At 44.9% G+C, this 24407-nt stretch overlaps 1 protein-coding gene across 2 annotated transcripts in view; it reads right to left on the bottom strand.

The window, feature by feature from the left end:
• Positions 1-24407, bottom strand: part of BACE2 (beta-secretase 2) — a 103836-nt gene that overhangs the window by 39697 nt on the left and 39732 nt on the right. For both annotated transcript variants that reach the window (XM_068972617.1, XM_068972625.1), the window contains exons 2-4: positions 21029-21117; positions 6024-6240; positions 2390-2518 (exon numbers count right to left, since the gene is read on the bottom strand). In XM_068972617.1, the coding sequence (XP_068828718.1) occupies positions 2390-2518; positions 6024-6240; positions 21029-21117 (435 nt within the window). The remainder of the gene's footprint in view (positions 1-2389; positions 2519-6023; positions 6241-21028; positions 21118-24407) is intronic.

Genomic DNA, 24407 nt, shown 5'->3' with positions numbered 1-24407 from the left:
TGTGTGTAAGCATATGTGTATATGATGCATGTGTAGTGTGTATATGTGTGCACATATGTGAGCATGTACATGTGCATGTGCTGTGTGCATGCTCATGTGTGTAACTATGTATCAGTTCAGTATAGTTGCTCAGTCACTCAGTTGTATCTGACTCTTTGTGACCCCATGGACTGCAGCACACCAGGCTTCCCTGTCCATCACCAACTCCCAGAGCTTGCTCAGACTCATGTCCATCAAGTTGGTGATGCCATCCAACAATCTCATCATCTGTCACCCCCTTCTCCTCCTGCCTTCAATCTTTCCCAGTATCAGGGTTTTTTCCAGTGAGTCAGTTCTTCACATCAGATGGCCAAAGTATTGGAGTTTCAGCTTCAGCATCAGTCCTTCCAATGAATATTCAGGGCTGATTTCCTTTAGATGGACTGGTTGGACCTCCTTGCAGTCCAAGGGACTCTCAAGAGTCTTCTCTGACACCACAGTTCAAAAGCATCAATTCTTCGGTGCTCAGCTTTCTTTATAGTCCAACTCTCACATCCATAAGTGACTACTGGGAAAACCATAGCTTTGAGTAGACAGACCTCTCTTGGCAAAGTAATGTCTCTGCTTTTTAATATGCTGTCTAGGTTGGTCAGAGCTTTACTTCCAAGGAGCAAGTGCCTTTTAATTTCATGGCTGCAGTCACCATTTGCAGTGATTTTGGAGCCCTAGAAAATAAAGTCTGTCACTGTTTCCATTGTTTCCCCATCTCTTTGCCATGAAGTGATGGAACCAGATGCCATGACCTTAGTTTTTTGAATGCTGAGTTTTAAGCCAGCTTTTTCACTCTCCTCTTTCATCAAGAGGCTCTTTAGTTCTTCGCTTTCTGCCATAAGGGTGGTGTCATCTGCGTATCTGAGGTTATTGACATTTCTCCCAGCAATCTTGATTCCAGCTTGTGCTTCATCCAGTCTGGCATTTTGCATGATATATATTAAATATATATGTATTCTGCATATATATTAAATAAGCAGGTGACAATATACAGCCTTGAGGTACTCCTTTCCCAATTTGGAACCAGTCTGTTGTTCCATGTCCAGTTCTAACTGTTGTTTCTTGATCTGCATACAAAGGAGGCAGGTAAGGTAGTCTGGTATTCCTATGTCTTGAAGAATATTCCAGTTTGTTGTGATCCACATAGTCAAAGGCTTTGGTGTAGTCAATAAAACAGAAGTAGATATTTTTCTGGAACTCTCTTGCTTTTTTGATGATCCAGTGAATGTTGGCAATTTGATCTCTGGTTCTTCTGCCTTTTCTACATCCAGCTTGAACATCTGGAAGTTCATGGTTCAGGTACTGTTGAAGCCTGGCTTGGAGAATTTTGAGCATTACTTTGCTAGAGTCTGAGATGAGTGCAATTGTGCGGTAGTTTGAGCATTCTTTAGCATTGCCTTTCTTTGGGATTGGAATGAAAACTGACCTTTTCCAGTCTTGTGGCCACTGCTGAGTTTTCCAGATTTGCTGGCACACTGAGTGCAGCCCTTTAACAGCATCATCTTTTAGGATTTGAACTAGCTCAGCTGGAATTCCATCACCTCCACTAGCTATGTCTGTAGTGATGCTTCCTGAGGCCCACTTGACTTCAGACTCCAGGATGTCTGGCTTTAGGTGAGTGATCACACCATCATGGTTATCTGGTTCATTAAGATCTTTTTTGTATAGTTCTTCTGTGTATTTTTGCCACCTTTTCTTAATATCTTCTGCTTCTATTGGGTCCATACTCTTTTTGTCCTTTTTTGTACCCATCTTTGCATGAAATGTTCTTTTGATATCTCTGATTTTCTTGAAGAGATCTCTAGTCTTTCCCATTCTACGGTTTTCCTCTCTTTCTTTGTATTGATCGCTTAGGAAGGCATTCTTATCTCTCTGTGCTCTTCTTCAGAACTCAGGATGTGTATAGCGTATGTATAAGATGTGTAACATGTGTGTATATGCATGTGTATGTACTTCTGTGCATAAGGTGCTCCTGTCGCTCCAACAAATTTATGAAATCCCAGGCCCCACTCCCCAGAGCACAGCCGACCTACCACCTTGCCCCACAGGTCCTCATATGCCCCTCCCTCCAACACTCAACAAAATCAGTTACCTTTCAAAGGAATATTAAAAAAAAAAGCTTTAAAGGAATTTGGGGAAGCAATGAGAATCATTTTATTAGATAGCAGGATGCTTAGGAAAGATTGAAAATTACCTCATTTTATCCATTTTTAAGGCTATAAAACAAAGATTATCAAAACTTTCACAGCACCCATGTATCTCTATGTGTCTAATATTTCTATCAGAGTCTTAATAAAGCAGGAAAAACAGCCCCACTGGTTTGTGATTTTTCCCCCCTTTAAGACTAAAAGATACCCACAAGACTACCTCCGTTGGTACCAGATCCAGCTACTGGCAGTCCGGCCCCACACATCTGCATGGAGAAGATGTTGGGGATTTTTGCTTGTGCCACGAGGGAATCAAAGAAGGTCTCCAGAGAACTTGAAGGCTGCAGAAGGGGCAGGGAAACAAGGCAGCTGATTAAGGACTCCAGGGTAGACAAGGGGTCCCCCTGTGCAGGGGCCAGGCATGGTGTACAACATGGCATTTCTTTCTATTTAATATTTTCAAGGTTAAGAAATAAACAAGTTCACGATTAAGTCTGCTAATTCAGAAACCTCCAACATAACTCCCTGTGACTTGGTATTTTTCCGTCTGGGGCAGTGTCTCTGTTGGGCAGATAAGATAGTATTTCCTGAAGCTGTGAAGTGGCTGCCCCATTTATCATCTGACCACCTCGTGAGATCAGCGTGAGAAGATGCAGAAATGGGTTACCTAGGTAGGTGGTGGAGTCTAATCTTAGACATTTTGGAGTAAGGAGAGAACAGGGTCTCCAGGAGCTGCCTTTGCAGCTTCAGAAAAAGTTTCTTTTTCTACCCCTTTCAGTCACAGTCGTCCAACACGCAAAGGACAGGTGCCTGACCCAAGGGAACAGCTCACATCCCAGACCCCTGGGAGGAGGCTTCACTCTGCCGGCTGTCTGCTGAACTCTGGTGACCGGAAAAGGAATAATGCTACTGTTGTGATCAGAAAAGGATGATGCTATTGTCCTGCAATTTAAACAGCCCATCACTCCTCATTGCCATACGTCAGTAACATCCTCCGTGCCTCCTTACATGTAACCATGCCTTCAGAGAACAACCCCATTTCTCTAGAACTGAAAAGGAACAATGGTCTGTGAGCAGGTCTTAGCTGTGGGAGTGGGGCGGGGGGCTCATAGGTGCTGGTGGTGAGGAGAGAATGTCATAGATCCATGTCTCCATTTTGGCTTTGACAACTGGGAGAGATTAGAGTTTGTTACTATAAATGGTTTGTTCTTGATGAAAACTCAACAATTGTAGCAGCTTAGATGCTCTGGGCATCTTCTGGCCATCCACAGTAAATCTAGGGAAGGATTATTTATAATCTGTAGGAACTGAAACTAATTCTGGAGGCAGTGTGATCAGACAGAAACCTTCCTATTTATTCAGCTCCTTCGTATCTGGCCTCCTATTGCTTCTTTCTCAGCCTCTGTGGACTCTGGCAGAATTTGGCACAATCCCTCTGTGTAATTGTAGCCTAAACACTTTGTGTTTGGGTCAAGGAAGGAGACAAAGCCCCCTCTAGAAACCAGGTTGGGTCTGGTGATGACCCAGCCTGTGTCTGCCTTCATGAGAAGCAGCCAGGTAAACACTGCCTGGAACTGAATCCTGACTCCACCCCTGGCCTGCAAACTGTGTGACTTGTCCCTTTGTTTCCTTATCTGTAAAATGGGGATCATAGTCACATCCCAGAGCTCTTCTGGGGCTTAAGTGGGTCAGTACATACAGAGTGCTTGGAAAAGTGCCCGGTACATGCGACAGGGTCTATTATTACTGCACCAAGTCATTCTTCAGCAGGACTTAGGATCCTGCACATAGTTGCCCAGGACCAGTAGAGAACCTGATTCAGCAGGTTGAGGCCCTGCAGGTGGCCATAACCACATCTTTGGTGGGGGAGCAGATAGCATTAGCTGGGGGCCCCTGCACACTCTGACACCCCCCAGTGGGTGCTCACGGAATCTATTTCAGAAATGTCTTTGGGCCACCAACCCAGACCGCCCTGCCGGTGCTGTTTCTAGCCATGCTCCACTTCCTGTAAATCCTGATTTGGTCTCCCCTAACCTAGGAACATGAAGCCAATTGCTGGCCATCTTGGAATCGCATAGATAAAAAGATACACGGTCTTGTGGGGAGTCTGGACATCCCCCCAAACCCAAAGCAGTCTATTCTCGAGGAAGTTTCATGTATTATTAATTCCAGATAATTTAGCTTTAAGGTACCATCTCCCAAATAATCATCAAATCAATCGTATATCTTTTATTTTTGAAGTCACAAGAAGAAACATGTAGTCAATTGTCAGTGAAAAGTATTTAGAAATGGAAGTTGTTACAAGTCTGGGAACTCATATTAAACTTTGCTCATGGTTGTTGTTCAGTTGCTAAGTTATGTCCGACACTTTGTGACGCCGTAGACTGTAGCCTGCCAGGCTCCTCTGTCCGTGGGATTTCCAGGCAAGAATACTGGAGTGGGTTGCTTCTCTAGGGAATCTTCCAGACTCAGGGATTGAACCTGCATCTCTTGCATTTCAGGCAAATTCTTTACTGCTGAGCCACCTGGAAAGCCCTATGGTGCTGAGCTCTAACGTCCATCTGGGCTCTTCAGACAGGGCTCTGTGCTCTGACAGTCCTCGGCAAGGGGTAAACCTCTCTAACCCTCTGTCCACACATAACTAACATAAGCCTATGAAGTCTGCTTTTTGGGGAGGTCCTGAGACTCCACAGAAGGACATCTTGTAATGGTCTTGGTCCAGGGGTCACGGGTTGTTCTTTCTCCTTAAGAAACTACAGTGTTGGGAAACGCCCCCTGCCCTCTATGTCCCGCTCCTGAGTCCCCCCACCTCATTGCCTGCATCACTTGCTAGTAAACTCGAGCTGGAGCAAACATCCTTCCAGAGAGAAAACAGGACTTTCTACACCCACGATTCTTTGTTTCACACTTAGCGCTGGCTCAAAGCCTGTCTGAACAAGGAGAAGCCAAGCCAGGGTGCCTGGTTACAGGCCAGGAGGGGTGACCTCTCCTCACGTGTACACTGACCTACCCTGGCCTCTCGGGGCCCTGGGGCCACACTGGTTTGCCGGATCTGCCTGCCTCTGGCATCCTTTCCTTCCCAGCCCACCCCCCTCCTCCCACATGTGATCATTGCTTGCTTTGGGTAGACCAAGGACAGAGAACCGTGCGGTCTTTCCCTGTTTTGTGATGGTCCTGATGCTGATGAGGGTGAGGTTTCACCGTCTCTCCTCGAAGCATCACTGCTTCCACTGGCTGGCGATCCCCAGGGTGTGCCTGCAGATGTCTGGGCCCCAGTTCCAGAGTGAGGGGAAAGTAGTGTCATGCTCCCTGCCTGGCGGGACATCTCTTCCTGTGGAGTTTCCACTGTCACCCTGAGGCTCTTTCTTTATCAATATTATTTTTTAAAGAATTTTTTTGGCCATGCTGTGCAGTGTATGGGATCCTAGTTGCCTGACCAGGGATCGAACCTTCATCCCCTGCATTGGAAGTCCCCTTTATAAATTTAATAAATGTATTTTCTCTTAATCCTGCCCTAATAAAAACTCCTAAACAAGCACCATCATCAAAGGCATTCAGATTCTGTTAACATCTGTCAACTGTACAAGTAAAATAAACAGAAAAAGACAAATGAAAAAAGCCATGCCATGGGAATATCTTACGGGAAGGCTCAAAGAATCTCACCATTTACCTTAAATTTTAAAAATGCTTAGAGATCTAATCAATCGTGTGAACACTGGTCTTTCAACCATGTGATTCTCACTGACTGTCTTGGACAGCATGGACCCCTCTGCAGGCCCCTCCAGAGACTGGTTGCAGAATTTTGTTCCATCATTTGATGTTCGTAGACCCACCCGTCATTCTTACCTTGGCCAGGGTAGCATAAGCCAGTCCAAGTATCCCATTCCATCTAATCCCAGGCAGAAAGAAATTCTCTGACTCAAATATGGTGGCGATGTTGACAAGAAAAGAACTGTTGAAGCCTTTGGGGATGGTGACCACGTCCTCCCCAACGAAGCCGGTCCAGCTCCCCTGCGTGTACTTCACAGTGACATCAAAACCCTTGGGGCGGTACGTGCTGGACCTGGAGAAAGAGAAGAGGCCTTGCGTCCGGTGCTCTGTCCACCTGCTGCTGTTCTGACAACATGGCCGTCAAGACAGCTGCTCTAAGTGAGGAAGGCGTGCATCAGCAATTCTTCCCGAGGAACAGTCCTTGCGCTCACAAGGCATGACTTCCCATAACATAATCACTGACATTTGGGCAATGACCTTTTCTGTGCCACCTGTGAGGGAGTACTGGGGTCTACATGTAACCCGAGTTTAACTCCTTGCTGAGCCCATGTATCCCCCTTAAGTCAGGTGTTGTACTTAACTGGAACGCCACAACCTAGCGTGGGTCCGCCTGTCCCTCTGGCTCTGGGGGACACTGCATTGCTGCTCCGTGACACCCGGAGGGGCCGCCAGCCCCAGAAGGAGGGCCAGTAGCTTGTGCCCAAAGTGGCTGCAGGCTCAAATTCATACAAACGGCCAATGTGATGAATAAAAGTCAAGTCACACCCCCCAACACCAGGGCCAGCCCTCCTCAGGGCCTTTATGACCTCTTGGCGTCACAAGTTCCTTCTCAAGGCCATCCATCTGTCCCCAAGCTGATTCTCCCCATATCAGAAGGGTGACCTTAACGACAAGCTGGGATACAAGTCACTCTGACAACCGCACAGCACCTAAAGGTAAGAGATCCTGAGACAGAATAATATGAACAAGGCCAGACAACGGACAGGGCGGATGGGAGCCCTGCTCCTGGGATTCCAGAGACAGATGGTAAACAAACGCACACCTAGAATTCCAAGCAATGATAGAGTGATGAGAGCCACCCAGGGAAGAGAGCAGGGTGAGGGGTGGGAGAGAGACGTGGTGGCCACAGAGGCTGCTCTAGAGGTGACATTTATGTAAGACCTGCGGGAAGACAATAAGCTATGGGGCTCTCTGCAGGGGAGCATCCTGGAGAGAGAGAGCAGCAGGTGTCCAGGCCCTGGGGTGTCCAGGCCTGTAAGGTCATTCTTACACCCAGCTGAGCTTGACAACGCTGTTGGACTACAGGCCAAGGGACATCTCCAAGCAAATCTGTGTTCAAACCATCTTCCCTTAGGGAAACAATCACACTCCTAAGAGAAGTGTCCAACCCCCAGCGAGATCATTGTAAATGTACCTGTTTGTCCACAGTTTTCAGTTTAACATTCAATCTCTGAACATTCATCCATGTTAACAAGTCTTTGCTGTAGGGTTATATGACCTAGTATGGTACTGTTGGGAGACAGAGAGGAAGTTAAGTCACAGATGATATGAATTTTGGGGTGTACTGTGAAGAAGGCTGAGCACTGAAGAACTGATTCTTTTGAACTGTGGTGTTGGAGAAGACTCTTGAGAGTCCCTTGGACTGCAAGGAGATCCAACCAGTCCATTCTGAAGGAGATCAGCCCTGGGATTTCTTTGGAAAGAATGATGCTAAAGCTGAAACTCCAGGACTTTGGCCACCTCATGCGAAGAGCTGACTCATTGGAAAAGACTTTGATGCTGGGAGGGATTGGGGGCAGGAGGAGAAGGGGACGACAGAGGATGAGATGGCTGGATGGCATCACTGACTCAATGGACATGAATTTGAGTGAATTCCGGGAGCTGGTGATGGACAGGGAGGCCTGGCATGCTGTGATTCATGGGGTCGCAGAGTCAGACACGACTGAGCGACTGAAGTGAACTGAACATGTTATAAACTTTAAACGTGTTAGGTCTGTTTAATTCAGTAACTGCACTTCTGAGAATCTGACCCTAAGGAAACACCCATGATGCAAATAGAGATTCATTAACAAAGACAGTTATTATGTTTTATTTATAGTAGCAAACAGCTGGAAACAACCTAAATGCCCAGTAAAAAAGGAAACAGTTTAGTAAATTATGGTATAGAAATATGAATGGAATATTATGTAGTATTGAAAAATGATGTTGACTAAGACATTTTAAATGGCATAGAGAAAAATTAAGATAAGAAACCTTTGTATATGTGGCAGAATTTTCTTCAAAAAAAATTATTACACTCAGATACTAACAGGGCTACCTCTGGGTGGTGGGGTTTTGTGGGAGGAACTCTCATTCTTGTGGTTAGGTCCTTCCATATTTTCTGTATATATAACTTTTATAATCAGGGGGAAAAAAGGTATTTTTAAAATGTCTGGCAGACCATTTTAGAGAAACTTTATTTATTCTAACTCCATAATGGGATATGAAATACAAAGGATGTTCAATTTTAATGTTTTCTGACTATTTTAGCCAACTCCACCACAATCTTAAAGAGAGAGCAGCACTGAGTGAACATTTTGTGTACACATGTCTTCTGACAACAGCGAGCACAGGCAGAAAAGTAAGCGTGAATGGACCCCAGGCTCATGGAGTGCTAAGGGACCCATCAGAAATTACTTATAGAAAGCACATCGTCAGACCACTGAAATGCAGGCCCTTGAGGACTGGTGTTTTCGTGCCAGGGCTGAGTGCCCACACCAATTCAGTGATGCCTGGCACACAGCAGGGGCTGCACACATTAGGTTGAAAAGCAATGAAAATTCTGAAATGTCAGTCCTTTCTGACAACTTAGGGTCATTCTTCAAGTTCAAAACATTAGCACTATTGCTAACAGAACAGGCTAGTTATTTTGAAAGACTTAGAGCATATGGTCCACCGCAGGGTTGGTGAGCTTCTTCTATAAAGGGCCAGAAAATAAATGTTTCAGCTTTTGTGGGTCACATGATCTCCATTTCACCTACTCTGTTCTGCTAGTGAAGAAGCAACCACAGGTGACAGATTGAACAAACATCTGTGGCCATGTTCCAACAAAACTTTACTTAGGAAAACAGGCGGCAGGCTGGAGGTAGCCTGCCAGCCCTAATTTACCGATTCTTCATCTAGAAGATCAGTTATCCCCACCAAACAGTCTATAGTGCCATAACTTCCTTTGAGAAGTTGTTTTTAAAAAATTTTTAGTCTGTTGTGCTTAGTCGCTCAGTCGTGTCTGACTCTTTGCAACCGCATGGACTGTAGCCCACCAGGCTCTTCTGTCCATGGGGATTCTCCAGGCAAGAACACTGGAGTGGGTTGCCATGCCCTCCTCCAGGGGAGCTTCCCAACCCAGAGATTGAATTCAGGTCTCCTGTATTGCAGGCAGGTCCTTTACCATCTGAGCCACCAGGGAAGCTTGGTGAGCCTACAGAAAACTCATTAGAATCTGCTGAGGTCACAGAGAAGAGCATGAACCAGGCTGCCCTTCTAGACAGAACATCCTCTGCAGTGTACTAACCAGTTTGCTATTTCCCTCATGGGTGAACATTCTGGATACTCTGGTGCCACTTACAAAGATGTGGCAGGCAGCTGGAGTTACGCTGTCTGGGGTCAAATAGCACTTCAACCATTTAGGAGCTGTGTGTGACTCCAGGCTAAGTTATTTAACTTCTCTATTCCTCAGTCTCCTCCGCTGAAAAGTAGGGACACTATAGCACCACGCTTCACAGGGTTAATTCTAAGGATTAAAAGAGTGAATACGATAAACCATTTATTTTTTGAATGAATATATTATCATTATTTAAGGTATTTTATTTTCAAACTTTAACATTTTAATTTTCTGTTGGAGTAGATTCACAATGTTTTAGTAGTTTCAGGTGAACAGCAAAGGGACTCAGCCATACATATATATGTCTCCATCCTCCCCCAAGGGGTTCCCTGGTGGCTCAGATGGTAAGCAATCTGCCTGCAATGCAGGAGACCTGGGTTTGATCCCTGGGTCAGGAAGATTCCTTGGAGAAGGGAATGGCAACCCACTCCAGTATTCTTGCCTGGAGAATTCCATAGATAGAGGAGCCTGGTGGGCTTAAGTCCATGGGGTCGCAAAGAGTTGGATACAACTAAGCAATTACCACACACACACACACACATTCTCTCCCCAAACCCCGCTCCCATCCAAGCTGGCACATAACACTGAGTAGAGTTCCCCGTGCTATACAGCAGGTCCTTGCTGGTTATCCATTTTGAATATAGCAGTGTGTACATGACTTTCCCCAACTCCCTAACTATCCCTTTCTCCTGGTAACCGTAAGTTCATTTGCTAAGTCTTTGAGTCTCTTTGTAAACTATTTAGAACAAAACCCCGGAACATAGCAGGTTAACAACAAAAGTAGCTGCTATTATTATAATTATCTAATCACTTGCTACCTTTATTCAATCTATGAGCTGCTATTAGAAAATGTAAGTTTTCCTAGAAAATGTTTCCTATAATCTTTCTGAATATCCAAAACTGTTTCACTGTGAAGTCCAACAACCTCCAGGAAAAGGGGCAAGTCTCAGGTAAGACTTGGCTGAAATGGTGCAGAGAGGGGAAGAGCCTTCCAGGTTTCTAAAAGATGGAGTTCTTCTGTGTTCTGGACCAAGGCTATTCAATAGAACTTCTGCAATGACAAGAATATTCTCTATTTATGCTTCCAATACAGTAGCCACAGGTGGCTGGAAAGCACCGGAACCCCAATGGGGTTACATCATGATACACCTATTGTAAGTTAAAATTATCATTAGGTTGAAAATGCATTTAATGGACTGAAACTTCTGAACGTCTTAGCTCCGCCCGGCCTACCTTAATGGTGCTCAGAACATTAGCCTACAGTTGGGTAAACTCATCCATCAAAAAGCCTAGCTTATGATAAAATGTTGAACATCTCCTCTAATTTACTGATTACTAAATTGAAAGTGAACAAAGCAGAATGTCTGTCTGGGTCCTCATGGCTGTCAATATATCAGTTGCTTACCCTCATGATCACAGGGCTGACAGGGAACTGTGGCTGCTGTTTCCCAACATCACGAGACAGGATTGTCCCCTTACTGCCAGCTTTGCTGCTGCTGCTGCTAAGTTGCTTCAGTTGTGTCCGACTCTGTAAGGCCCCATAGACGGCAGCCCACCAGGCTCCTCCGTCCCTGGGATTCTCCAGGCAAGAATACTGGAGTGGGTTGCCATTTCCTTCTCCAATGCATGAAAGTGAAAGTGAAGTCGCTCAGTCGTGTCCGACTCCTAGGGACCCCATGGACTGCAGCCTACCAGGTTCCTCCGTCCATGGGATTTTCCAGGCAAGAGTACTGGAGTGGGTTGCCATTGCCTTCTCCCAGCTTTGGGAGAAGCAAAATTCAAAATGCAGACACTTCTGACCAATGCTACGTAGGAAGAGTCACTAGAGTCACTAGGGAGGGCATTCCTTCTCAGTAAAAAGATGGCCACTTTAGGAGGAATGTTCTTGCCTCTTGTTACTTGTTAGCCTCCTATCTTCCTGCTGGAAATGTATATGTGACATCTGGAGGGGCAGCAGCCATCTTACCACCATGAGTACAAAAGTTTCCACAGAATTGGTGGAACAAGTCCATTGAAAGTGGGATAAAAGTCACCAAACTTGGATTTTAATGTTGCATTGTCCAACGATTGAACTTGGATTTAGCTTCTATGACAGTGATTACCAACTAGAGGCTTATTTTCCTTCCGGGTGACATTTGGCAATGTCTGGAAACATTTTTGGTTGTCACAGCTGTGTGAGAGGGAAGCTTCTGGCATCAAATGGAACAGAAACCAGGATGCTGTAAACATTCTCAAATGCACGAGACAGCCCCCAACAATAAAGAATCACCCAGCCCAAACTGTCAGCAGCGCTGAGATTAAGAAACTCTGGTCCATAGGTCTCAATTTCTTTAATGTTAAATAAAAGAATTTTTAAAAATTCAAAATTCAAAGTACAGTTTCTACTGAATGTGTATTGTTTTTGCACCTTTGTAAAGTTGAAAGCTAATTCAAACCATCTAAGTCAGGGACCATCTGGATAGTTTGACTAAAGAATGAGCCTGTATTTAACATTAATTAATTTAAATTTAAATAGCCACTTGTGTCTAGTAGCTACCCTTGTAGAAAGCACAGTTCTAGATAATGAGAGAAAAAAGTAATTCTTAGCTCATATTCCCTGGGCTCCTCGAACTCAAAGAGCAAAAACCCCAGAGATGAATTGCAAGCATCTCTGAATGTTATTAACGCGTAGGTTTCAGCACTAGACCTAAAAACTACGCATTCCTCCATGTTTATGTCCTAACATCCCACCTCTTGGCGCTAAAATGCTTTGGCTCTCAGCTGCTTTGGACATTAATTAACTATATTCAGAGTGAACCCCAGACATGCTGCTTTTTTGCAGCATCCATTCTGGGTGTGTAGAAACAGCCATTCATCAAGGATGTGAGTAGCTAGGGAAGAGTCCACCCACAGCCACAGAATCACTTCGAACCAAATTCAGGAGACTTTCTGCCTCTGATACAAGTCTGAAGGGAATGCAGGATTGAAAAGGGAAATCAATCAAACCGAGAAGAGAAGAACCACAGAACATTTTATTAATTTAAAGAAACCCATTTTGTTTTCAGAGAATTTACAGGGAGGAGGTGGGAGGGCAGAGATCAAGAGAGTTGAATCCTTCAGTCGACTCTGGCTCCCCCAAACCACCAGCCCCCCAGAGAATGATAAGTCTCCTGGAAAATTCTGCCTGAGACCTCCCTGGGGGCCTTCTGCACATTTCAGAATTTGGACTCTACCTCAGGGATAAGGGACTTGGACCAGGTGACCAGATACCTGTCTTATTCTTCCAAAGTCTGGAAGTGACCATGTCGGAGTCAGTGGGACCACTCACCAGCCCAGGGGCTTCTGCTCACGCTGGAGGGTCATGAACATCCTCAACAATGGCAAATGCTTCAGGGCCCCAATATGACAAGACCCCTCCTGGACAAACTTAAGAAATTATCTAAATAATCAAGAAAAATGTGTGTCATCATCAGATGGAAAGATGTAGCGTGAGATCTCAAGGGTCCAGGTCAGCCTCCTTAAGGAAATAACCTGCATAATTTTCTAATATCCCCACTCTACTCATAAGCTTCAGTTGAAGACAAGAAATTGTTTTTTGGCCAGAACTACTCTGTGAGCTGGGAGAAGGCAATGGCACCCCACTCCAGTACTCCTGCCTGGAAAATCCCATGGACGGAGGAGCCTGGTAGGCTGCAGTCCATGGGGTTGCTGAAGGTCAGACACGACTGAGCAACTTCACTCTCACTTTTCACTTTCATCCATTGGAAAAGGAAATGGCAACTCACTCCAGTGTTCTTGCCTGGAGAATCCCAGGGACGGGGGAGCCTGGTGGGCTGCCGTCTGTGGAGTCATACAGAGTCGGACACGAATGAAGTGACTTAGCAGCAGCAGCAGCAATTCTGTGAGCTGCACCCACATGGAGTATAGGAGGGGGAGACATTTTAATGAAAATATACTTAATTTCTGAATAGATTATTATAAGGTCAGCGGGATGAGTATACTGAATCTCTCATCAAGCCACTTGGATGGAGACTATTTTACTGGCTAAAAAAGAAGTACACCTAAAAAAATACATGATTGCCTTTTTGCTGTATAGTAATTCATTGGAACATTCACCACCAGGAAAAGAGTGCTTCTGATGGGACAAAGCTGCACAATGACTGATGGTAGCCTGATGTCTGATTCCATAAATCAAAGAGATCTTGTCAAAGAACCCCAAGTCAAATCTCCAATTACTGGGACATGTTTCAGGAAGCGTTAAACCTGAATATCCAGAGACTGGGGGACTTGAATCAGAGGCTGACAAACCCAACCAGAAACCTTATTATAACTAAGAGAGATCAGAGGGACAAGCAAATACAGAAACATCACAAGGCAGCAAGCTACATCTCAGAAAAGAAACCCTTTGTCAAAAATTGAGAGAGGAAGTAGAACATTCTCTCGGCTTCCATCAAATACCATGGTGGAAGGTGTAGCTTAGGCCAACTGTAAAGTGGGCTGAAAGTATCAGGCAACTTAATTGTACATAATTTACTATATAAATTATGTTCATAGTTCATATCTTAACAATAACGCATCTGTGTTGACATAAACCTATGAGAACTATTTAGGAAAAATAGAAGAAAGGAGAGAAAGGTTAGCATAAATCAAAGCGAGTGTTTAACCTGCAAAGCACGTGTGTTTGTTTGTATTGGTGACAAATGCAGGTGATTGAATAGAACTTGCCTAAAACTCAAAATGCGATGTTTCACATTTGATTCAGTTAAGAAGAAGCCCAGTTGAAGAATGAATGCATGCTCATTTGCTCAGTCATGTCTAACTCTTTGCAATCCCATGGACTGTAGCCCATCAGGCTCCTCTGTCCATGGGATTTCCCAGGCAAAAATTCTGGAGTGGGTAGTCACTTCCTTCTCCAGGGTTCTCCCTGACCCAGGATCAAACCCATGTCTCCTGCATTGGTAGGAGGATTCTTTACTACTGAGCCGATCTCTTTATAAGAAAGACAGTATCAGGGCTAGAAGGCCAGACTGGGTCATGTGTTAAGGTACTAAATAAATTTCAACAGTACTTGCAAATGAGAAGGCAGGCTGAAGTCTGAAGAATGGAGGTGCCAGTGGGGGCGACACTGACAAAGCAGGGGAGTCTGGGGCCTCCCCTGCATGTTGGCAGGTTCTGCTAGTTCTCTGTTTGCTCACAAAGGAGAAATATCTAGATGAGATGCTCAGGTGCTTCGAAAGCTAAGAGGGAGCCCTGAATTCTCCTGTGTGGTTAGCAGGTTGGCAGGGCTAGCCATCATGGGAGTCACGAACGTTCCCAGGAGTCTTCACATTAAATCAGGTGCAAAGGAAGCAGAGGAGCTCAATCTTTAAGCATGAAAGACAGGAGCCACCTGAAACCTGAACTAAAGCCTGGCTAATAGGAAAGTTAGAAGGCTGCATCCCACTAAGGCGGAGAGAATTATGGTTCAAGCCCGCAATGAACAAAGTCAAAGGCAAATGAGAAGGAAGCCAGTTGTCTACTGTTGATTAAATATTGTAATGTATTAAATGGCACTGAACCCAGTATTTGTAATGTTGACTAGTGTTTGCCCTTGAATGCTTCCATATCTGCATCTGTATAGCAAATGGGTGTGTGCCTGTGTGTGGTTAGGCAGGTACTATTTGTGACAACCCTTTGGACTGCAGCCCACCAGGCTCCTCTGTCCACGGGACCCTTCAGGCAAGAACACCAGAGCAGGTTGCCATTCCCTTCTACAGGGATTCTTCCTGGCCCAGGGATCAAACCTGCATCCCTGTGTCTCCTGCATTGCAGGGGGATTCTTTACCTGCGGAGTCATCAAGGAAACCCAGCAAAAGGGTAACTAGGTTGCAAGCACACTCAGACTTTTACTGACTGCTGGCTGTGGTGTTTACCCACTTATGAGCCCCTGGCCACCTTTTCCCACTCAAACTGTGATTTGTCCAAATCCTCCACCCCAAACAACCCCCTCCCCTCAACCACTTTATCATGGAACAGATTCTGGAGTCAGTCCAAACCTCATTTTTATTGATGTAGCATAGGAGGTCTGAGAACCAAGAAAATATCCACCCATGGTGTTAGATTTGCACATTTCAATCTAAAAGGTAGATATACACTTTACTCAAACTTGGCTTCACTATGCTGTACTATTATTTTCTTCTATTGTATCATGTGTCTACAGATCTGTGATGGGAAACAAAATTGCTCTGGGGAAGAAAACTGTTAAAGATGTATCTGAGCTCCAAGGATGTTTGCTCTGTCTTATGGCAGGCAGAACCCCAGTAGGCATGGAGAAACTGGGAGAATGTATGGACTAGGAAGAACCTTGTAGTGGAAAAAATAGGGCTAGGACTGCCTCACCACCAAGATCAACATCTTCTACACAGTTTAATATACTTTGCATTTTCTAGGTATGCAGCTACTGTGTAGATTGAAGAAGGTAATCCTGTGGGGAAACTATACCAAGATTCTTCACTGATCTGGAAAACTGACATCACTAAACCAAGCTGTTCTGGGTGTCTGATTCTATTTTAATTCAGTTTGTCAGTCTGCACTGGGCACTGCAGGGCCAGAGCGATGCTCACAGCCTCCTGCATCACCCAGCTTCACCTGACTCCTACCCAACGTGTTTACATACTGCGGTGCTGATCACCATCCTATAAATTAATTCCTTTTACTCGCCCCCAAACCCTGCAGATTGTGTCAGGGTATTTAGGATTACATGTGAAGATACGTTTTACTACATTTGCATTTTGGTTCAGAGCGTACACAGCACTTACTATAAAGAGGAGCTGCCAGGGCTGAAGTCTGCAGACCTCTTGTCCTAGAAGCCTGAACCCGGGCCACTTTCTTGGTTCCCAGACCTCCTGTGCTATGTGAATAAAAATGAGAGGTTCGGACTGACTTCAAAATCTGTCACATGATGGAGTAGTTGAGGGGAGGGCTGTTTGGGGGCAGAGGATTTGGATGAATCACAGTTTGAGTAGGAAAGGGCAAAGGGTAGCTGGGGGCTCATCAGCCAGCCTCTGTTCCCTGGCTGCACAGCCCATGCCCCACTTCACAAGAGCATCTGAAGTCCCAAGAACAGCTCCCAGGCTCACATCTGTCTTCACAAAGCATCACGAGCCTGGAAGTGCACCTGGAATTTCTGTGATCAAAGGTTATCAACACACTGAGTCATAACCTAAGCTCCAAGTTCCTTGAAGGAGGGGTCCATGAGGCACCAGCCATCCTTCCCTCCAGCTGGACACACAGGTGGCCCCCTTGTCCCACCAAAACAGAGACCAACATGCATGGGGGAAGAGACGGGCACTGCCTTATTAATGCTGCTGGGGATTTGTTGAATCTCCCCAGTTGTTACTTTCTCTCCTGTGTTTCCTTTCTTCCCCCCCACCTCAAAAAAGATGGGGCTTATTCCTTGAAACAAAAGACTATGGGAAAAGAAAGTGGGAAAGGAAAGACACGAAGGGCATCGGTAGCAGGGAAATGTGACATGCTTGTTCACGAGCCTAAACAGCAAACCACGTGGCAGCTTACTGGCTTAATCTGTTGAGTCTAAATTTTAGGGTCACAAAAAATGGATATGAAATTAAAATGTGCATACATTTAGGGCAGCAACAAGTATCTGGGGCAGAGTGACTCTGACCCTGTGGGCTCCTGCAGAGATGAACAGTGACACACACAAGGACCACCTGAAACTCCTAGGGCCCAGAGTCTAGGGACCTGGACACAGAGAGCTGGCCTTGAGCCAGACCTCCAGCCAGGCTCTGCTCCTTCTCACAGCCCCACCCACAGCTGCCAGCTCAGAGCCCTGTCTTGGGCCTGAGTGCTCTGAGCTCACAGTGTGTCCTTTCCAAGTGAGTCATAGATTTCTCTCACCGCAAAGACCTCCCAGCACAGAAATGGTTTCAGTGAACCACACCTTGACTGACGCCACCAAACTTCAGGTGACACAAAGATGGCTTTCCAAGCAATGCCAGGCCACTACCCGGAACAGTCTCACACTCAGATCCAATGAGCCCTGCCCTGCTCAGGCCACCTCCTCGTGAGGATTAGGGGGGACCAACAAATGTCAAAGGGTCACGAGCCCCCTGCAATTCAGGTCTGACCACAAAACATTCAAGTTTGACTTGAATGTCTATAAAGCAGAGCTCATGAGAACACACCAAGGCTGTTAGGAGAATCCTGCAATGGATTCATTTGGAGTGGATGTACACTCAGTACGTCATGCCACACATGCACACCACACACAAATGTAAATACTACAATGTGCATGTACATACAGATACCCACACTTACAGATATATACTTGTATATGCGAATATACACACCACCATGTGCATGTACACAGATACCTACATTTATACAAATATATACATATTATACAAATATACACACCACTAAGTGTGTATCATGGGCATACTAAGTGTGAAATCATATGCATGTACACAGATACCTACACTTACACAGATATATGCATTTATACACAAATATACACACCCCATGTGTATGTACACACAGATGCTTACAGATATACAAACATATACATATATTCATAAATACACACACCACTCAGTGCACCATGATAGTGTGGCCAGACATCCTGGAATGTGAAGTCAAGTGGGCCTTAGGAAGCATTATTAAGAAAAAAGCTAGTGGAGGTGATGGAATTCCAGCTGAACTATTTCAAATCCTAAAAGATGCTGCTGCTAAAGCACTGCATTCAATATGCTACAAATTTGGAAAACTCAGCAGTGGCCACAGGACTGGAAATGTCCATTTTCATTCCAATCTGAAAGAAAAACAATGCCAAAGCATGTTCAAACTACTGTACAATTGTGCTTATTTCACATTCTAGCAAGGTTATGCTCAAAATCCTTCAAGCTAGACTTCAGCAGTACATGAACCAAGAACTTCCAGATGTACAAGCAGGGTTTTGAAGAGGCAGCGGAACCAGAGATCAAATTCTCAACATTCATTGGCTCATGGGGAAAGCAAGGGAGTTCCAGGAAAACATCTACTTCTGCTTCACTGACTATACTGATGCCTTTGACTGTGTGGATCACAGCAAACTATGGAAAATTCTCAAAGAGATGGAAGTAGCAGATCACCTTACCTGTCTCCTGAGAAACCTGTATGCAGGTCAAGAAGCAACAGTTAGAAATGAACATGGAAAAACTGACTGGTTCAAAATTGGGAAAGGAGTATGACAAGGCTGTATATTGTCACTCTACTTATTTAAGTTACATGTAAAGTGTGGGAATACCTGACCACCTGATCTGCCTCTTGAGAAAATGGTATGCAGGTCAAGAAACAACAGTTAGAACTGGACATGGAACAACAGTCTGGTTCCAAATCAGGAAAGGAGTACATCAAGGCTGTATATTGTCACCCTGCTTATTTAACTTATATGCAGAGTACATCATGCGAAATGCCAGGCTGGATGAAGCACAAGCTGGAATAAAGTTTGCCGGGAGAATTATCAATAACTTCAGATATGCAGATGACACCACCTTTATGGCAGAAAGCGAAGAAGAACTAAAGAGCCTCTTGATGAAAGTGAAAGAAGAGAGTGAAAAAGCTGGATTAAAACTCAACATTAAAAAAACTATGATCATGGCATCCAGTCCCATGACTTCATGGCAAATAAATGGGGAAACAATGGAAACAGTGAAAGACTATTTTTTCTGGGCTCCAAAACCACTGCAGATGGTGACTGAAGGCATGAAATTAAAAGACACTTGCTCCTTGGAAGAAGAACTATGACCAACCTAGACAGCATATTAAAAAGCAGAGACATTACTTTGCCAACAAAGGTCCATCTAATCAAAGCTATGGTTTTTCCAGTAATCATGTATAGATGTGAGAGTTGGACTATAAAGAAAGCTGAGCACCAAAGTATTGATGCTTTTGAACTGTGGTGTTGGAAAAGACTCTTGAGAGTCCCTTGGACTGCAAGAAGATACAACTAGTCTGAACTAAAGGAAATCAGTCCTGAATATCCATTGGAAGGACTGATGCTGAAGCTGAAACTCCAATACTTTGGCTACCTGATGCAAAGAACTGGTTCATTGGAAAAGACCCTGATGCTGGGAAAGATTGAAGGCAGGAGAAGTGGGCGACAGAGGATGAGATGGTTGGACGGTATCACTGACTCTGTGGACAAGAGTTTGAGTAAGCTCTGGGAGTTGGTGATGGGCAGGGAAGATGGACAGGGGCTGCATGCTGCAGTCCCTGGGGTTGCAAAAAGTTGGACATGACTGAGTGACTGAACTGAATTGAAAGCACACCATGTGAAATACTGGGCTGGATGAATCACAAGCTGGAATCAAGATTACTGGGAGAAATACCAACAACCTCAGATATGCAAATGATACCACTCTAATAGCAGAAAGTGACAAGGGACGTAAAAGCTTCTTGACGAGTGTGAAAGGGGATAGGGAAAGAGCTTACTTGAAAATCCCCCAGGCACAGACCCATCACTCACCTCTCCATGTCAAAAAACTAAGATCATGGCATCTGGTCCCATTGCTTCATGGCAAATAGAAGGGAAAAAAGTGGAAATAGTGACAGATTTTATTTTCTTCTCCAAAATCACTGTGGATGATGACTGCAGCCATGAAATTAAAAGACGCTTGTTCTGTGGAAGAAAAGCTATGAAAACCCAGACAGCATATTAAAAAGCAGAGACATCCCTTTGCTGAGAAAGGTCTGTATAGTCAAAGCTACAGTTTTTCCAGTAGTGATGTATGGATGTGAGAGTTGGATCATAAAGAAGTCTGGTGCTTTCAAATTGTGGTGCTGGAGAAGACTCTTGATAGTCCATTGGACTGCAAGAAGATCAAACCAGTCAATCCTAAAGGAAATCAACCCTGGATATTCACTGAAGGACTGTTGCTGAAGTTCCAATACTTTGGCTATCTGATGCAAAGAGCCAGCTCATTGGAAAAGACCCTGATGCTGGGAAAGATTGAAAGCAATAGGAGAAGAGGGTGGCAGAGGATGAGAGAGTCAGCATCAGTGACCCAATGCACATGAATTTGAACAAAATCTGGGAGATAGTAAAGGACAGAGGAAACTGGTACTGTGCTGCAGTACATGAGGTCGCAGAGTCGGACATGACCACTGAACAATGTGCAGGTACTCACAGATATCTACATATACGCAAATACACACACACATATACACAAATATACATACCACCATATGCATGTACACATGGATACCCACACATACACTTATGCATGCATACATACGCAAATATACACACCACTATATGCACATACACACAGATACTTGCACATACACATACATGCACAGATATATACATGAACATGTCCTCCCTAAAATGAAACAGCCTTTCAGCTGCATCTCCCAGTGTCTTTTGAAGCATCCATCTGGTGCCCCCAAGCCCGGCCCCCCCAGGCACAGACCCATCACTCACCTCTCTGCATCAAAGTAAGAGTCGATATAGGGATGCGGGGCCCCAGCCACGGCAAAGTTGCTGCTTCCGGTGTCAACGAGTATCTGCAGCTTTTATTTTTAAGGGAAAAACAGAGAAACCATTAGGTTACTTGCTTAGGGTAACACTCTTGAATACTTCTCTTAAAACTTAAGTGCTGAGAACAATTTGTTACTTGGAGAAATCGTATCGATTAGAAATATTTTTAAAAAGCTGCTAGAAAATTGAATTCGGAACACAGTCCATTGTGAAGCTTGCAAGGGCAGAGATCACTTTAGCTTCAGATACACACCAAACCTTAAAAGAAGGTAAATTCAGTGGAATAAGTGGGGTTTCGTTTTCCAGCCAGCAGTACTTGGTAACCAGGCAGAGCCCTTTCTCACCCTGGACTGTTGGCTGGTTTGTCACTTGGCTGCGTAGCCCTCCTGCCTTTCCAATCTCACCTGAAAACCCTCATTTACCTCCCACCTCCACTCCACGCACCCAGCACACCTCCCAGACACCTTCTGGCAGTGGGTGTCCCCTCATCTCTGCTGCACAGGACCTGGAAACAACTGCCAGAGGTATCACTTTTTTCTTTAAGTTTTAATGAATTATCATTTACATACAATAAAAATGAAAGATCTTGGATTTTCCACTGGTGAGTTCTGACACGGTATTCTCCCAAACCAAGATGCAGACATCCCTGTTATTCCCCAAAGGCCCCTCTATGCCCCTTTCTAGTCAATCCCCATTGTTTCTCAGAAGCAACCACTGTCTGATTCCTATTACTATGGATGGGTTTCACTGGTTCCTGGACATTATATAAATGGCATCATGTGGGATTTTTGGCAGGAGGTTCTGGCTTCTTCTCCTCAACATGTTTTTGGGCTCCTCATACTAAATTAAGAGACAGTAAATACCTCTTTATGCACTGTGACTTTAGGAAATGAATTCTCTTAATTCCGTTTATGAATACATAGTCACTATAAAAGTTGAAGGGTCTCACTACATAGGTGTTTGCATTGATTTCAGACAGAACACAATTAAAAGTATATATATATATATATATGAGAAGGAAATGGCAACCCACTACATTCTTGCCTGGGAAATCCCATAGACAGATGAGCCTGGCGGGCTACAGTCCATGGGGTTGTAAAGAGTTGGACACAACTGAACATGAAGTAACTGAACATACATCTGTTGGGTTGATGGATTAAATCATGAGCCATTGATGACTGCTTCAACCTTCAACTCTTCTCCTTTCCCTGGAAATGAGGTTGAAGGTTCCAGCTGTCTACTCTCAGGGTTGGCTCCCCATCCTTTGGGACTTTTCAAAAGCTATCTCATTGACACACCTCAGGTATGGTTGAAAGGGACTTGTTATGGAAAACAAAGGCACCTTTATCACCCTTATTATTGAGGAAGTTCCAAGGGTTTCAGGAGCCCTGTGCCAGTTACTGAGACAAAGACCAAATACTTATTTCTCTGTATAAATATGAATTTCTTCACATAATATAACATATGGGCAGTCAGCAAGGTCCAGAATCTCACCCGTCATTGGAATGAAGTCCATTGTCCTGACAGCAGACAGTCCAAGTTGACCTAATAATACATGTAACTCACATGGCCTATGTTCTCAGCTCTGATTTACATCCTGGATTTAAATGGTTCCTGAAGGCAGGATGAACTTTTAATTTGCTTAGGTGGAACTGGTAGAGAGATGAACAAGAAAGAAAAAAACAAAAACAAACCCAGAAACCCAGGCTCATGACACTCATGGAAGCATGCCATTTTTACAAGTCTTTCCCGAGTCTCTCCGGCAAACACACACCTAACAGCCCAGCAGGATGTGTGTGGAAAGACCAGCTGCCTGGAAGCCCAGGTTCCCAGGCTGGCATCCCACATCCGCACCCAATGCTCCTGCATAACCAGCCACAGGCAGAGCAGACCCAGGACTGCTCTCCTGGGCATAATGGCCCCAGTGACCAGGGACGTGCGCTATAGACATTTCACTCTGCTTTCCCGGGTATGGAATTCCACCCGCCGCCTCTGCATCACATTAGAAGCACGTCCTTTCCACACACCCCCGTCCTTACTTCTGCCTCGCAGCACATGGTCCCCCTTGCAGAGGCAGGCGATATAAAACAGAGAAAGTCACAGCAAAACACAGACAGCATTATCTTACACAGATGACTTCTAACTGCCCAGGCGCTGGGCACAGTCATACTCCCCAGCTGCGTCAGCAGAAGCCAGATTTCAAGAAAATTCAGTTTGGAGTCACGGCTCGGCCAAGTTGGTCATCACTTTGGCTGCTGTTAGAGGACAGGATTAGAGGAGAGTAAACGAGGCAGCCACAGAGTCAGGCAAGGAATGGATTTCTAGGGAGCAGTAAACACTTTGAGTGGGGCTTCAGGTAATGTTTCTGAGCCGCCAACACCTTTTGCTGTGTGATGACCTGGAAATAGACATTTTTCACATTGAATTCTCGCCAGGGCCATGACTTTCTCTTTGTAACTCTTAGTCTTAATCACAAAGGAAAAAAAAAATACTGTCACTTGTCCTCTAAATTTTATAGGATCCACCCTGAAAGCATGGACAGGCAAAGGCTTAGTGAGTGCATCATTCCCCTGGACGCCTTGCCCAACTTCACACACACAACATCCCCTGCTGTGTCCTTATCTGCAGAATTTCCACCATCACCTCTGGCCTCCTTGGGTTCAACGCAAACTGCAAATATAGTCTTACCCCAGAGGACATTATTCAACCCCATAAATGGACACAGAAACACACACAAATATGGGAAATGCACTGCACCTTCGAAGCACAACTGAAAATGAATCAGAAGCGTGTATGAACCATCATCCCTGTTTTACAAGAAATGCTGCTGAGAGCTGGAAGTCCCCACCTCCTTCCCTATACCAAGCAGCCTCCTATAGAACCACATTCCACTTCTTCCAGAACATAGCAACTAGGACAAAAATCTGCCTTCTCAAAGAGCTAGGGTCTAGCATTCTGACAGTTGCCGGCTTTTCACTGCTCCAATCTCTTTGCCAACATTGGGGTTCCAGGGGCTCTTTCATGGATGAAGCGGGTCCCCACTGTGCATCTTTTTCACACTCCAGTATATCTTCTCCAGAGAGCGTCCCAGCATGGGGCACCCCCATGAGAGTGAGCTAACCACAGGGGCCCACCTGTGGTTCATCATCCTTCATCCATCCAGCACCTTGGACAGTGCCCAGCGTTTCCTAGATGCTCAGTGAACAGTTGTTGAATAAATGAAAAAGTCGGGGACTGAGAGATTTTCACTGGCAGGTGTGTGTGTGTGTGTGTGTGTGTGTGTGTGTGTGTGTGTGTGTGTGTGCACGCACTCAGTTATCTC

Source organism: Capricornis sumatraensis, chromosome 1 (assembly GCF_032405125.1).
Source record: "Capricornis sumatraensis isolate serow.1 chromosome 1, serow.2, whole genome shotgun sequence".
Lineage (NCBI taxonomy): Eukaryota > Metazoa > Chordata > Mammalia > Artiodactyla > Bovidae > Capricornis > Capricornis sumatraensis.
This window is presented reverse-complemented; position numbering and strand designations above follow the sequence as displayed.